Source organism: Salmo salar, chromosome 06 (genome assembly GCF_965601325.2).
Source record: "Salmo salar chromosome 06, fSalSal1, whole genome shotgun sequence".
Taxonomy (NCBI): Eukaryota; Metazoa; Chordata; class Actinopteri; order Salmoniformes; family Salmonidae; genus Salmo; species Salmo salar.
This window is the reverse complement of record NC_138296.1, coordinates 41,391,469-41,406,282: the sequence shown is the minus strand read 5'-3', so window position 1 is coordinate 41,406,282 and position 14,814 is coordinate 41,391,469. Positions and strand designations below refer to the sequence as shown.

The 14,814-nt window shown below is 38.2% G+C and overlaps 1 protein-coding gene across 4 annotated transcripts; it reads left to right on the top strand.

Annotated features, from left to right (window-relative positions):
- Positions 1-242: 242 nt before the first annotated feature.
- Positions 243-14,814, top strand: LOC106607360 (putative E3 ubiquitin-protein ligase UNKL). 4 transcript variants are annotated; one of them, XM_014204258.3, is made up of 16 exons: positions 243-377; positions 1,185-1,394; positions 4,275-4,451; positions 5,408-5,541; positions 6,220-6,355; positions 6,451-6,568; positions 6,698-6,782; positions 6,878-7,038; positions 7,520-7,708; positions 8,272-8,322; positions 8,965-9,142; positions 9,253-9,342; positions 9,441-9,674; positions 9,838-10,031; positions 10,150-10,407; positions 10,583-14,814. In XM_014204258.3, exons 1-16 carry the CDS (start codon positions 313-315, stop codon positions 10,736-10,738), a joined length of 2,436 nt encoding a protein of 811 aa, XP_014059733.1. In that variant the 5' UTR covers positions 243-312; the 3' UTR covers positions 10,739-14,814. The 4 variants fall into 4 exon arrangements, with proteins under 4 accessions (XP_014059733.1, XP_014059731.1, XP_014059734.1 ...); XM_014204256.3 differs by having other exon boundaries at positions 5,375-5,541; XM_014204259.3 differs by lacking the exon at positions 8,272-8,322 and having other exon boundaries at positions 5,375-5,541.

Sequence of the window (14,814 nt, the reverse complement as noted above, 5' to 3'; positions counted from 1 at the left end):
TTTATTTGTGAGCTATATTGAATATATTTACAGATAATATTTTTTATTTGATTTATGGTGAATATCTGTGAAATATTTATAGATATTCACGGATTATGGTTTAATTTGTGAAATATTTGTTTTACATATATCCGGACTATAGCTTTCCTTTTAATATATTCACACATCAAAGTTTTATTTGTGAGTTATGTTGAATATACGCACGGATCGTGGTAAACACATGTACAGAATAAAGAAACAAATCTCACTTCACACGCAAATGGAACGAAACAGGACAGTTCGCGCAGGCGCGTTTCATTGTTTTGACTGAAAATGCCGTCGGTTTCGAAAACGGCGGCGAACGCTTCTCCTCAAACCGAGAAACCAACCCACTATACGTAAGTAAAGCAAACGTTAAATGGACAAAGACGTATTTGTTAAAATACCGTGCTTCTTTTATGTACAGAATATTGTTTTATAGTTGGACTGCTTGATATTTCTTCACTCGTAGTGCAGTAAAACATGGTGCTTTTCCTTTTGTAAATTCTTCCCAATGCACGCAGCTAGCCTAGCGCTAACCTGCTAGCTACATATTCAAAATGATACAGTAACTGAATTTTAACAAATACATTTGGATAATTGTATTTTGTGACCGTGAAAATGTTCCACATAAAAAAGAGGCGTAACATTACAAAGCGGAATTCGCAGAAACTTGGTTGGTGGTTAGCTAGACAGTCAGCGTGCTATCGTGGACTGGGTAACGTTAGCGAAGTTGAATGGTTTGCCAGCCAGCAGTGTTATCCTTTTCCTCTTTCCACCTCGGCCTTATTTGCTGTCTGTCTACGCATGTGTTTTGACGTACGTTCTGGTTGTTTGATAGAGTGCAACGCCGAACATCTTGCGTGGATTGTATGTGAATGGTGAAAGTAGATAGCTACTCGCTATCACTACCAAGTAGTTTTATCAGTTCGAGTGATTGTAAAATTCAGCTACATAGCTAGCTAGTGTCAATGAAATATTAGTTGTAGATGGTGTAAACGTTTCTCTCCTTACCTTTAGCATAGATAGTGTTTACTTTAAATTTCAGATAGAAATGTTACAGCTTCGCTATCAAAGTTAATGTGATATTTCCCCAGAGCTTTGGACTCAATACTTTTTTACACGGTGTCTGTCATTAACACCTCCTTTGTCTTTCCATTTTGCAGATATTTGAAGGAGTTTAGGACCGAACAGTGCCCTCTCTTCTTGCAGCACAAGTGCACACAACATAGACCCTTTACATGTTTTCATTGGCATTTCCTCAACCAGAGGCGAAGACGACCGATTAGAAGAAGAGATGGAACTTTTAACTACAGCCCTGACGTTTATTGCACAAAATATGACGAGACTACGGGCATTTGCCCAGATGGAGAGGAGTAAGTGTGAAGCTTCATTTTTTTCCCACCCTGTGAATTATGTTCAGGTTAGATTGTTGCTACTGTATCATGCTTATTAATATTGTGTTGTGGCTGTTGTTCATTCCGGTTGAGAATTCACTCAATTTATGCAGGTTGCCAGTTTAGTGAGCACACTTATAACGGTGTTGCTGATATTTTATGGATGCTGCATTGTTTCAGTAGGAAGTCAGATTCATGCGAATTCCTGAAGTGAATGATCCTCGTTGCACAGAATTCAGCTCGCACCACGAGCTTGGTGATGACCTAGCTTGCACATGGTGTTGTTGACTTGTCTATTGTTCGAGCTAATGTCGATCCGCATGGCCTCCTATGGCCCCTGTGTGGGACGACAGCCGTTCTCAATAATGCGGAACTAACTGAATGATTTAACCACATTCATTGTCATTTCATGGGTGTTTTTTTGTTGTAATTCCTGCTGCACACGTCTGTTTTGAGCTGCAGAGTGGGGTTGAGCTTCTTCCTCCAGCTTGCAAGGAAACGATGAACACACCCCCTGTTTTCTTGCTCGTGATTGAACCGCCTTTGCACATAGCCTTCTCCCATTGGTCGAGCAAGCGATGTTTATTGTTCCTGAGTCGTTGAAAATGAGGTCGCTTTGAACGAGTTCCTGCTTTGTATTTGTATCCTTAATGTTGTCACAAGTAGTTATACATGGACGTGTCTGGTTTTTACCACTTGCACTGTATCATTATGTTCATTGAAACCTAAGTAGCATGAATTGATTCGTTTCCGTGTGAATTCATGCAAGTACAATACAAGAGGGATCGCCTAATTCAATTATCAACTCAGCCTAAGCATAACTACTCTTTTATGATAATTAATAGAGATGTACCGAGGGGTACAGATGGAGTATGTAAGTCTTTATACTATTCTTGCTCTATTATTTAATGGCTACTGCAGCATTTTTAGGCCCAACCCTCAAAGCATCAGCTATTTTCACTTAATTTTTGTAAGAAAATCAGAGGAACATATTTTGAATGTTTGGGGTATGCCACTTCAGCTCATTCTTAGAACTGTAGTTTTCACTACTGGTGTGACATCAATCTACTGAAAATGAACTTAACAAAGAATAGGCCTAAATGAGCCTACACATTTGTAAAGACACAATCATGGTAATGATAGCATGTACAAATGGTAATAGATGTAGCCTAAAATATGATATAGCAAGTCAAGTTGTGCGGATACAGTTTGTCACTTGAGATTACATATGCGAAGGCTTCTGGTGGTGCGGATAGACACCAAAGGAAGGATGAATAAATTCATAAATTAGCAGTTCATCTGCATCTACCTAAAATAAAAGCTACAGTATTCAGTTCCCAGGTGTGACAAAGTCACAGGGTTGTTGTAAAAACAACAGAGTGCTACCCTGCAGTGAAGGGGGAACTTACATAGCAGGATATTATTTTTGACGATATATCATATTCACAATATCATAATATTATTTCTGCTATAGTTGACGATACCTGCACCAAAACTCCAGCTTGTTTTCTATGAAGGAAAAAAATACTATCTTATTTTTCAATAGGGAGCCAATCGCAATACATATCATATCGGCACCTAAGTATCGTAATAGTATCGTGAAGTCCCAGGCATTTTCCAGGACTACTAACCTGTCCTGAGTAATATTACAAAATACCCATACTTGGCCTACTGGAACAGATGTACTTGTAAGTATACTTACTGGCAGCGCTATCAGTTTAAAGTAAAAATATGGAAATGTTAATATTGTATGTGTTGGTTGGGGATTTCAAAAAGAATTTAAGGTTCACTGAAAGGAAGCAGGCTATACAGCTAATAACCTAGCCTATTTAATAAGACAGGATAGAAGTTCTAGATTATATCTTGTGAAAGATGCTGTTCAACACTAAGAAGAACAGCTCTGAAACATACTATTCAAGCCACTCCTATAAATTGGGCCTATTTGTGTCAGAGCACCATAAAGAAATTGAGTAACTTGAAACGTCTCACTCACTAGTTCAATGGCACAGGTCTGGTTAAAGTGCTTTGGTCAGATCCACAGTTTAGTGATGTGTAGAGACTAGATGCGATGTTAAAAGTATTTGTGTTAAATATGTAGCATACTGAATACTTTTTTATAGAGTGGTTGGTTAATCATTGAGAGGTTGAGTTCCAGTTTCCTATATCAGTGTATTTGGAATTTCTCTGCAGTAAGTAAACAATGTTCCTCAATTCAACCAGCTGTCATATTGAAAGTTCTATACAATTTTTGAACTCTGCCTGAGAGCGAGCACTTGCACTCTATTCCTCATTCTACCAGTGGCTGCTGTCTTCTCGTGACATCACATCCGTTGCCATGGTTACTGTTGCTGAGTCAGAAGCTTTTGCTGTATTTGAGAAAATGATTGGTTATCTAGCATTTTCAATGTGAATTTGAGAACGTTAATAGCGATGTTGCTATTATTTCAGTTAAATTCCTCACCATACATCAAAGCCTGTGAGAGCGCTGTATCTATAAAAGGCGTTGCATTCCTCTGACTCCCACTGTGGGCATTGGCTACATTTTTGTTTGTCTGATGTGCATATTAAGCACCAACAAGAACAGTTGCCACTAATACAGGGAGGAAGACAGATGTAACTCATTCCTTTAGCCTCGGTCTGTTTCCTTTCAATTAAAATCTGTGGAATGACTTCTTAGGATAAGCACAGCATAGAATTCTAGAAACATGGGGTAAAGACCGATTTAAAAAAAAAAAAAAAAATATATATATATATATATAATAATGTTTTTATGCAGATTGTATCTCTGTCACATCAAATCCTGATCATTTTAATGAGGGAGTCTGCATTTGTCTAATCATCGTTTCCTTTCCTGTCCAGCTGTCCTTACTTGCACCGGACCACTGGTGACACAGAGCGGAAGTACCATCTTCGCTATTACAAGACTGGTACCTGTATCCATGAAACTGATGCCCGCGGGCACTGCGTGAAGAACGGCCTACACTGCGCCTTTGCCCATGGCCCACATGATCTCCGCCCCCCTGTCTACGATATCAGGTGATCTATCATGCCTTTAGTAACCACTCTGTTCTCAAGGTGTCATAACTTCAACGAACATGTGAATAGGCTTGTTAAGCCAGTTAGCTGAGTACACAAGGATAAATCATGTAAGGTCTGACCATGCACTGACAAAATGTACTAACTGATTCCATTCGTGCATCATAGTTTTAATGAAATTCTTAAATTTACCTGTAGACTATATTTTTGAAGCTGGCTGTCAACCCCTTCTCTACCATTGTTAGTGTTACTTTGATTTGACATGGTATGTCTAGCTGTCTCCGCTGAAGTGATAAGTCTGTATCCACTCCAGTACATGCCCATACATGGCAGTGGGAGAATGAAGCGTGTTAATCTATTTTCTTAGCTCAATTAGCCTCCCTGATGCCTCTCGAATTGGCCGGGGGTAAGAGCAGATGAAAGCACAATTTTTCTCTTCATAGACATCAGTCATAGTGTACTTATTGCCAGGGTTGGTTTTGTTGAGTACCAATACTGTACAAACAATGAAAGTGTTAAATTATGGTGATTTCTTTAATGGGATGAAAGATTCAGTGGTATATTTAAAGTAATAACCCCACATATCTCAGAGATGGATACAAAAAGTAGGCCCATATCTGTAATGCAAGCAATGGACTTAAGCTTAACAATAACATACATTTGCCCTTTTACTATGAACCTTGTGTTCACATTTTAAATTCCTGTCACTAGAAAATAGCAATACCCTGTCCAACGTTCCATGAATGACGTCACATTAAGGAATGGGAGCTTGAAATAATTCAACAAAAACAACATTAAATGTGGTATCAGAGGAACGCTCAAGTGTTGCCTAGCAACTGTTGAGCAGAACAAGTCTGTAAGAGCAAGGCATTGCCTGAATATTCTATATTTTGTCTCTTCCTCTTTTTGTTTGTTTTGTGTAGTAGCTCTCTCACTGATCTTCTTCATGTGCACAGAGAGATCCAGGCACAGGAAGCCCTCCAGAATGGCCAGTTGGGATCTGGAGAGGGTATCCCTGATCTACAGCCTGGAGTACTGGCCAGCCAAGCCATGATAGAGAAGACTCTTACAGAGGACCCCCGGTGGCAGGGTGAGCAGCAGACACATTGATTCTGGTGGCGGTGTCACCAGTGCCACATCATTTTTCTGTTGATTGGATTTCCTTGACCTGTTGCGTTAGGTCAAGAACAGAATGTCTTACAATGAGTATGTTTATATGCCCATTAATAAATCAATATTAAACTGATTATGGCAGAGTATGGCATTAGCCATGTAAACACCTTACTCTGCTTATCTTAATTGGTTTAAGATCATAATGTTAGTAAGCATACGCCGATTAAAACACCTGGTTTTCGGCGCAATCTTTCGCATTATTAGGACATGTAAATGCTTTAACAAGAGTTCAGCAGTGTGCGTGAGCTTCTTCCTTTTGTGCGAGTGAAGTGAGTTCGGAAAAACTGAAAGTATACATATTAGATAGTTTGTATGTGAAAACTAAGAATCTAAATGTTTTCGCCAAAACAACAGGGTTGCTGTGGTAGAACGTTTATTTTCATTAGCTTATTATTATACATTTGTATTTTTTTTCTGCATTCATCAAAGTCCCGTCAGGTAGCCTGATTTCAGATGTCCATGTAAACAGGATTATTAGGAGACTCGTTCTTGAAAAGCATGTAAACGTTTTAAATCAAACGATTATATTAATCTGACTATCTACAATAATCGTTTTGTGTGCACGCAACAAACTCATTGTGTGCGTTCCTTCCAGACACCAATTTTGTTTTAGCAAACTACAAAACAGAGCAGTGCACCAAGCCTCCACGACTATGCAGACAGGGCTATGCCTGCCCTCACTACCACAATAGTAGAGACAGAAGACGAAATCCACGGAAGTTCAAATACAGGTAGGTGATTAGGACTGTCAAACAACAGAGTATGCCTTTTGACAACTGTGTAATAATTCTGTAATATGTAGTTAACCCCTTGAATGATGTGTCAGGTCAACTCCATGTCCCAATGTGAAACATGGGGATGAGTGGGGAGAGCCATCGAAGTGTGACAGCGGAGACAGCTGTCAATACTGTCACTCACGCACTGAACAGCAGTTCCACCCAGAGGTAAGTGGGACATTGGAGACTTTATAAACGCTTAGCACATTTCGTCTCTTGCAATGGGGAATCTGTCAAACCTTGATTTGGGAAAATGCCACCCAGTTATGAGCAGAGAACCTTTCTTTCTCACTACAGATCTACAAATCCACCAAATGCAATGACATGAGGCAAACTGGTTATTGTCCTAGAGGGCCGTTCTGTGCATTTGCGCATGTAGAAAGTAAGTGAAGCTCCTCAAAATAAGTCACTGCTATCTTGCTTGTTGGCAAACTTTCAAAGTTAAAACCTCCTGTCTGTGATTGTGTACTTTTTCAGGAATTCCCTCCACAGAAGAGACCATGAACTCGTTGCTAACAGCGATGCAGTCGGGCTCCCAGGCCAAGCTGGGCTCTCAGCAGTATTCAGAGTGTCCGGCCAGCGAGTGGGGCAGCAGTGCACACTCCATCAGCAGCATCAACAACGGCCAAGTGGGGAATGTATGGGATCTGATTACTACTCCCTCTCTACTTCTCTCCACTGTCTTTTACAAGGGCATCTCAGTTTGTATGAAAAACATGCTGTCAATAGATTAGATACAATTATAGATTAGACCCTGAATAGATATTTAAACTGTTAACTTTCCTTATGTCACACCTTTGTTTTGTATATTCTTGTCATTTTCTGTTTACGTTCTTCTGTTTTCTGTACTTGCCTTGTATTTCACTAGTCTGGAACATCATTTTGTTTCTGGTAGTACTAGTGCACCAAGAAACATACAGTGTAAATTGAATATAGGATTCAACAGAAACCAAACCTTAACAATTCAGTGTCATTTTCTCTCTCCCTCTCTCTCTCTGAAGCCAATATTCCATCTAAACATCTTCAGTTATCATCTGCTCTCTGGCCTCGTTTGGAAAGCTGGGCTTGTTTGGCTGGCTCTAAAACCCTATTAAGACCATGTGTACTTCTCTCCCTCAGGTTTCATATTCTAATAGTCCGACTGTAACGCCATGCTCAGGAAGCAACAGTTCATTGTCCCCAATCGGACCCATCGGCAGGTCCAAATGCTTAACTAATGGTAGCTTATGTTCAGAGTCCACCACGTCAAGTGTGTCATCTCTGACGTCTAACTATCCCAAAGCGCCGGGCTTTGAACGCGAGGATCAGGTACTACAATAAGACTGCTCTCTCTCTTTCACCGTCCTTACGGGAAGACCCCTGTACTCAGCTTAGTGTAGGGCCTGACCCACTGCTAAACACACTTTGGTCATAGTTTCCATTCTTTTGATTCAGAATTTAGATTTATTTCCATATTAAATTATTTGTCAGTCACTTTTTTTATGTTACGTCATTTTCTATAAATTTGTGATGACTAAGGTGAATACTGAAATTAACAACCAAGGCAAAATAAATAATAGTTTACCCGTTCCAGGTCAAATTCTGTGTTTTGCTTAACATTTTCTGAACGTAGATTAGACATTATGTTTGGATATGGAACTTGTGTTCATGTTATCTATTAGTTATAAAACAAATGTCTGCTTATTTAGTTTTAGACTGTCTTAATGGGTTGTGGTGATAACATTAGACATTTTCTCTCATTTGATAGGGCTGCAGATGACTGATGTATTAACTGAATTTTCTTCACTTTTAAGAAAGGTGTTGGCTTTCTAAGACCCAGCCCATTGCTGGGTTTAAGTGTTGGGTCATGTGAATGTGCTGTCTGTTTTCAGATAAAGAACTATAAGGGACATAGTGATCAAAAGATGGACCAAGACAAGCAGGTGAATAACTAAGGCATTTGCCACTGCCTTTGTATTCCTAGAAGCTAGTTCCCCCTAATATTAATTTATAGCCGGTCCAAAAAACATGATTTATGGAGAATCATTTTAAGTGTAAACTTAAATGACTAAAACCAGATATAAAGTATGTAGAAAAGATAATGGAGCTATATATATCTTTTTTAAACAAGTTAATCTTTGAGAACTAACAATCACCAAAATAAAAACTATACAGTCAGGGAGAATCTAAAATTCCCAAAATGCCATCGGACCCCCATTGATATGTTAATGTTTGAGTCACTGATAGCATAAGCCATGGCAAAATGTGTAGAATTTCAATTTTGCTGCCTCTGCTGAAAAAAAATCATAGGGTAAACACCGCTAGTGATATGTAGAAGATTTTATATTTAAAGGTATTCATGTAGAGGCAAAAGGGTTTTGCTGTTTTCAAAGTCATTGGGACCCGTCCAATCGACTTGATTAAAAAAAGGCCTATTCATGGTCTCCCATCTAAAGCATATGACCAGGCACGGTATCTGTGGCTTGTCTTACTTCTTAACCAAGCACCAATGTAGTAAAGCTAAGTATTGCTCAAATTGACACTATTAATGAAACAATACCTTACTATGTACCCCTCTTTTACAGACACACAATAGTGTATTCTCTGGGATGAACCCTCTGGCATCCAGCATAACCTCCAGTATAGAATCTAGCCTGGCCTCCAGTATTGGATCGGATAGTTCCTCACCCACCACCTTATCAACAATGAATGCAAAAGCAACCCCATTCTATCCTGGGAGCAATACTGTGGAGTCAGTTATAGGTAAGTGTACTTGTATTGTGCAAACTTGTTTGAGGGGTGAATGTACCTCTTCATACAAGGAATACTTTTTTTTCTAATAAAATAAAAAAACAACTTGCCTTTTATTTCAGGTTCTGCTCTTGACCTGAATTTTTGTGACATCAATGTTGCCTCTCTTGATAAAGAGTTTGAGGAGCAAGAAAACAACACTCTTGGTTTAAGTAAGCAAACCTTGTTTGAAACATTGAACACAATTGACTTAAGTGTGTTCTGCGTTTTTAAATTGCGAAATTGATTTATGCTTCCTGTTGCCCTCTAGGTCAAAGGATGCTGGGAGGATCCGCTCCGGTCAACATTCCTGGCTCCCTTGCACGGTCTTCTTCATTGAATTCCAACTCCTCGCTCTCTGCCTCCCCTCTGAGCTCCCTCTCCCAGTCCCTGTCCCAGTGCCTGTTGTCAGGAATGACTCCACAGCAGACTCAGCCTCAGGGCCTGCTAACCAAACCTGAGCATGGTCTTCTGGGAACACCTACCTCCTCTCAGAACTCTCTGGGTAAGTTAACAATAGAATATTTACTAGCAATCTTGATAAACATGCAAGAGTAAGCATTATTCTTTTACCTTTGAGGCATCATCAACAATTAATAAATACATCACTCCACTGTTTTTGTTGTTGCGCTTTGACATTAAACAATTGTCCTGATCCCACCTCGTAGGTTTGAATGGGGGAGCTAGCAGCATATGGGACTTTGTGAGTGGCAACTTCTCTCCCAGCCCATCACCAGTCTTCAGCAGCCTGGGCTCCACCACTGTGAGCAGCAGCGCTGACCTGAACCGGCTCTTCAGGGAGCTGGACGAGGCAAAGAGGAAGATCAAGCAATGGGAAGACGCCTGGCACCAGGTCAAGCAGGTCAGACACTAGTCCCATGCAAGAACTATGACATGAACTAAAGGCACTGCCTCAGTAAGCAATACATCCTGACCCTTGTTAAACCAATTTATATATTTGACATGTCTGTCTGTTCCAGGCATGTGAGGCCTGGCAGAAAGACTCCCATGATGCAAAAGAACAAGCAAAGTCGGCCGAGGCAGAGCGGCAGCTGGCAGAGCAGAAGCGAGAGGACACGGAGTGCAAGCTGAAGGAGCTCCAGGGGGACTTTGACGTGCTGTGTCGCTCCCCTGGCACACCCCTGCTTAGAAGCTATGGAGACCTGGACCAGCTCCCTCTACCAAAGCTCCACTCCATCCAGAGCCAGCTGCGCACTGACCTAGACCTTATAGACGGGGTAAGAAGGGCCAGATACTAAACGCATTCTTATTTATAGTGATCAGGATATACATTATGGCAGACTATTTAGCCTAGTGAAGCATGTTTTTTTTAAAGATCTTGCTTGGAATCATTGTATTGAGTTATTCTGTTGCGAGTAGTTTCTGATACAACCTCTTCTCTTCCCAACACAGGTAATATATCAGCTTCAGTCAAAGAAATGTATAGTTTGCCAAACGCATGATCGTTGCATAGTCCTGCAGCCTTGCCAACATTATGTACTTTGTAAGAACTGTGCACCTAGTAAATCAGAATGTCCATACTGTAAGACAAAAATATTGAAGTGGTGATGTACAATTATTCAAGGTACTACTTAAGGAATTTGCCCTTTGAAGAACTACTAATACATATAGTATGCTTACATTTTCTAAATAGCATTTTGTGTTTCAGTATTCATATAGTAATTCAATTAATAGTTTAATTTGAACTACATAAATGGTGTTTGATAAATCAAGTACTTAAATGTAGTATGTTATTTTGTATTGTAATGGATCACTTACATTTTCCAAAAAGTTTGGGCATCCATAGTTCAAGTGGGCCTAATTTGACTTTATCACTGAAACACATCAGTCAGACATTATTATTAGTATTGCAACCATCTTTGTGAAGATTGATTTCTCGTAAAGCACTTTGTTGACCTGGGAATTTGTTAAAGGGTATTTTAGAAATTAGCTTTGTTGTTTTTGTTTCTTAGATTTACATATTTTTCTTAATATGCTAATGTATCGAGCTTTTGTGTGTACTGTGAAACATACTAGAATATTTCATGTTTCCCATTGTTAAATCATGGTATAGTTCTATATATCTTGTTAGTTTTCATAGAAAAGTACTAAACTACAGTTTCTACTTTTCACATTTCCATCAAATAAGTACACACGTTCGAATGCATTTTAGGCATAACCAGCAGCTGTAATGTCAGTAAGGCACATTTATGCTAAAGCAGTTAGGAAATCAATTGTGTCTTTTAGTGACTTACTGAAATGTTCATTATGTAGTTGTTAGAGGAGCATGTCTTGATGTACATAAGTCTGACATGGTGAATTTGATAGGATTCCTACTAGCTCTCAAACATATCTGATACTTGGCCTCTATTCTAGTCTCAAGTGCCTTGCCTTAGATGATAACCATGAGCATCGATGCTTAGAGGATTGTTGTAAAAGCAGACACAGGTAGTCAAAGCTTCTGCACACATTTCTGCATATATGTCTACTTAATTTTGTTACTTTGCATCATATGTATATGCCATAGTGTATTGCCCAATCCTATGTCAAATTATTTCCTCAGATTATAGTTGTATGATGATATAAATCTTGTCAGTGCCTGTGTCCTGACTTCATGCTTACAAACAATATATTTTCCTTGTCTAAACAGGCATTGGTGCTTTTTTTGGTGCGGCTTTGATTTAAATCTTTGATTTAGTGTTTGGGAGTATGCAAGCAAGGAAACAACACTGGTCTTGTTTGTAAACAAGATAAAAACAGGCTCTGCTATACATTTTAGACTGATGTTTGGTGTAAGATGCATCATTGGTGTTGAACCTGTAAGTTGTGTTTTCAAATATGACAGTGTAATGTGCTTAGCTAGGTTAATCTAATTGAAATGACCTTCTACTGTGTTCAAAACATGTATTTTTCCTCACTCTATATCTTGGTCCTTTAATATTTACAGCAATTAGTATGTTCAGTAGAAAGAACCATATATATTCCCAGGTACACGATTTGTAACTTAGTTATACAAATTTAGAAATAAAATTGTTTACATTTACATGGATGGTAATTCAGAAACTCAGAAAAACAAAACTTGTGTTTCTCCTAAAATAAAAAAGGTATTGTGTTCCCTCATGTTTATCATGTTAAAATGGCAGGCGAAACAATTTTATTGCATGTCTTATACGCGTTATACGTTAACCAGCTACAAATCTAGATCACTGCCAGATATATTTGTATTGTCAGTCTAGCATACTGTAGAGTCGATCACTTCACTTTTGCAAGCTTTGCTGCTGCTGAAAGAAAGATGTATACATGTAGTTGTAATGCATTTACATTCTTGAATGTTATTGTGCATACACAGTTCAGATTTCAGACATCGGTAGCGCAAATTGTCACACACGTTAAGCAGTAACACGTTTTACTTAATATATATCAAAATGGCATAACAATTGTTACCTGACATTCAGAGACATGTCATGGTGTCTAAAATTTGGTATACCAAGTTTATAACTTCTATAATGTCATAGTTCAAGTAAAGTACCACTTAAACAAAGACTCGTTTGATTAAATTGTTCTAATTTTTTTTTTTGTCAGTCGCAAGTTCGGGTACTTTTGTTAATCTTCGAAACATTGTTACAGGTCAATCAATGTACTGCTGTAGAATGTCTCGATTCTTAAATTGGTTGTTGGAGAATCCTAATAAAGCTACTGGGCTACAGTAAATGCTCACACCAATTTTTAATATACCACAGGTTTTTTATTTTTCCTGTGATGCCAACTAAGTTAATGTGGACTTGACTCAAATGAACCAAAGTGGTGGTGTAGTTTTGTTCTTGTAGTTACATTTAAAAATATGTATTGAAATGTACAATTAGTATAACATTCTCTTCAATGGTTCAATGACAGAAAGAACTATGCCAACTGCTTTTGCTGACAATAGTGATGGACTTAAAGCCCATTTGTAGTTTTACCAAAGATCTTTATTGCTATGTTTCCTTTTTTTATAACTTAATTTCAGTAATCTAAGCAAATCGTTAAAAACCTGATTTGAAACAAACCAAACCTAACACCTTATATAGATTGGTGTGCATTTACAGAAACTAATGGCATCCTTTTTTTGTAAAACAAATGACTGTGGTTAGCAGCATACACAATTCTAGTTGTTTAGTGACGTGTTAATATTGTTAAGTGGCCATATAGATGAGTACCAGTGGAGGCTGCTGAGGGGAGGACGGCTCATAATAATGTCTGGAATGGCGCGAATGGAATGGTATTTGATACCATTCTGCTCCAGCCAATACCACGAGCCCGTCCTCCCCAATTAAGGTGCCACCAACCTCCTGTGATGAGTACTATTTTGAAGTATGTTTTTCTTTTCACTTTACAGCTAAAATCTCTTAATCAGTTTTAAATATTGATGGTTGTGCACTACTTGTATGCTGTCAGGAGTATAGAGTACACTGACTGTAATGTGCTTTCTTTCATTTTAATTTGACTGGTGTTTTCTTCACATTTTAATTCACAATTTACTGCAGTCATTGGAAAGATGGCAATAGTGTATCATTTGTTTATTGGTTAGATATGAGTGAGTCATTGACGGGTGAAATGACAACTTGATTTATTTAAACCAGCATCAATGGCAGATACAGACATAAGTTTAAGGAGCAACTCTTATCACTCATTCGTTCTTGGTCCTTAACCCCTCTTCAATGTGGCATACTAAGTATACATCTCCCTTTTACACTGAATAAGAAAAAACATAAGCTCATATTTTATAAATATGGCTCTAAATCATTCAATGTTATGGCCATATTACACTAATGTTCTTTTACTATGGACCAATTTTAGTTTTTTAAAAAAAATAAATCTGTGCCTTATGTTAAAATGTCATATTTTAACTGGCATTTGAAGAGTATTGCTCTTAATGAGGGGTGACTTCATTGAGGGTAAATTGTTATATTACAGTAAAACTGAAAAGTTAAGAATTCTATGTAAAGAGCTAGCATTCGTAAGTGATCAGAGAAAGGCCGTTTTGAACCAGACTGCATGTTTCGTAAGGGAGGCTTAGGGCAACCTTAGAATGATGAATACTGCTTCTTTATCTCACTCTGTATTTGCCATATCAGTCTTCATAACATGCCACAATACCTACCACCAATAAATATGATTCCTTCTGTACTCAACTTTATTGGCACAAGAAAAGACAATTACTGTTAAAGAAAAGCACCAAGTACGACTCTTTTGTTTTGTAAATTAAATGTAATTGAGATGTAACAATGCTCTGCAGTGGATTAGCATAATCTATTTTGCATTCTTGTGAAGTGTTTGTTTCTTTGTTTTATTAAATATTGTGATCATGGAACCTGAAGATTTTATGCAATCTTGTACATACATAAATGTATGACGCTGTTCCAATTTAGTATGGAGAGAAAAAATGCATATTGCAGCATAGAACTTTTGTAAAAAGATTTAATTGTTCCCAATAGTTCAAAATGTTCATTTAACATAGAAACCCTGAAATATTGAATGTACCGCTCTAAATTAGATATTTAATAGGTCACTGGAATAATATGGAGAGCAGTTCATCCGTTAGCTATGATGTAGCATCTAGTTTTGTGAATTGCTATATAATGAAATAAATGTAAGACTTAAACACA

Coding starts and splice junctions, on each gene's coding strand:
- LOC106607360 (XM_014204256.3), top strand. CDS start 313: ATGCCGTCGGTTTCGAAAACGGCGGCGAACGCTTCTCCTCAAACCGAG. Junction 10,032..10,149: donor CCTGGCACCAGGTCAAGCAG/GTCAGACACTAG, acceptor TGTCTGTTCCAG/GCATGTGAGGCCTGGCAGAA. Junction 10,408..10,582: donor ACCTAGACCTTATAGACGGG/GTAAGAAGGGCC, acceptor TTCCCAACACAG/GTAATATATCAGCTTCAGTC.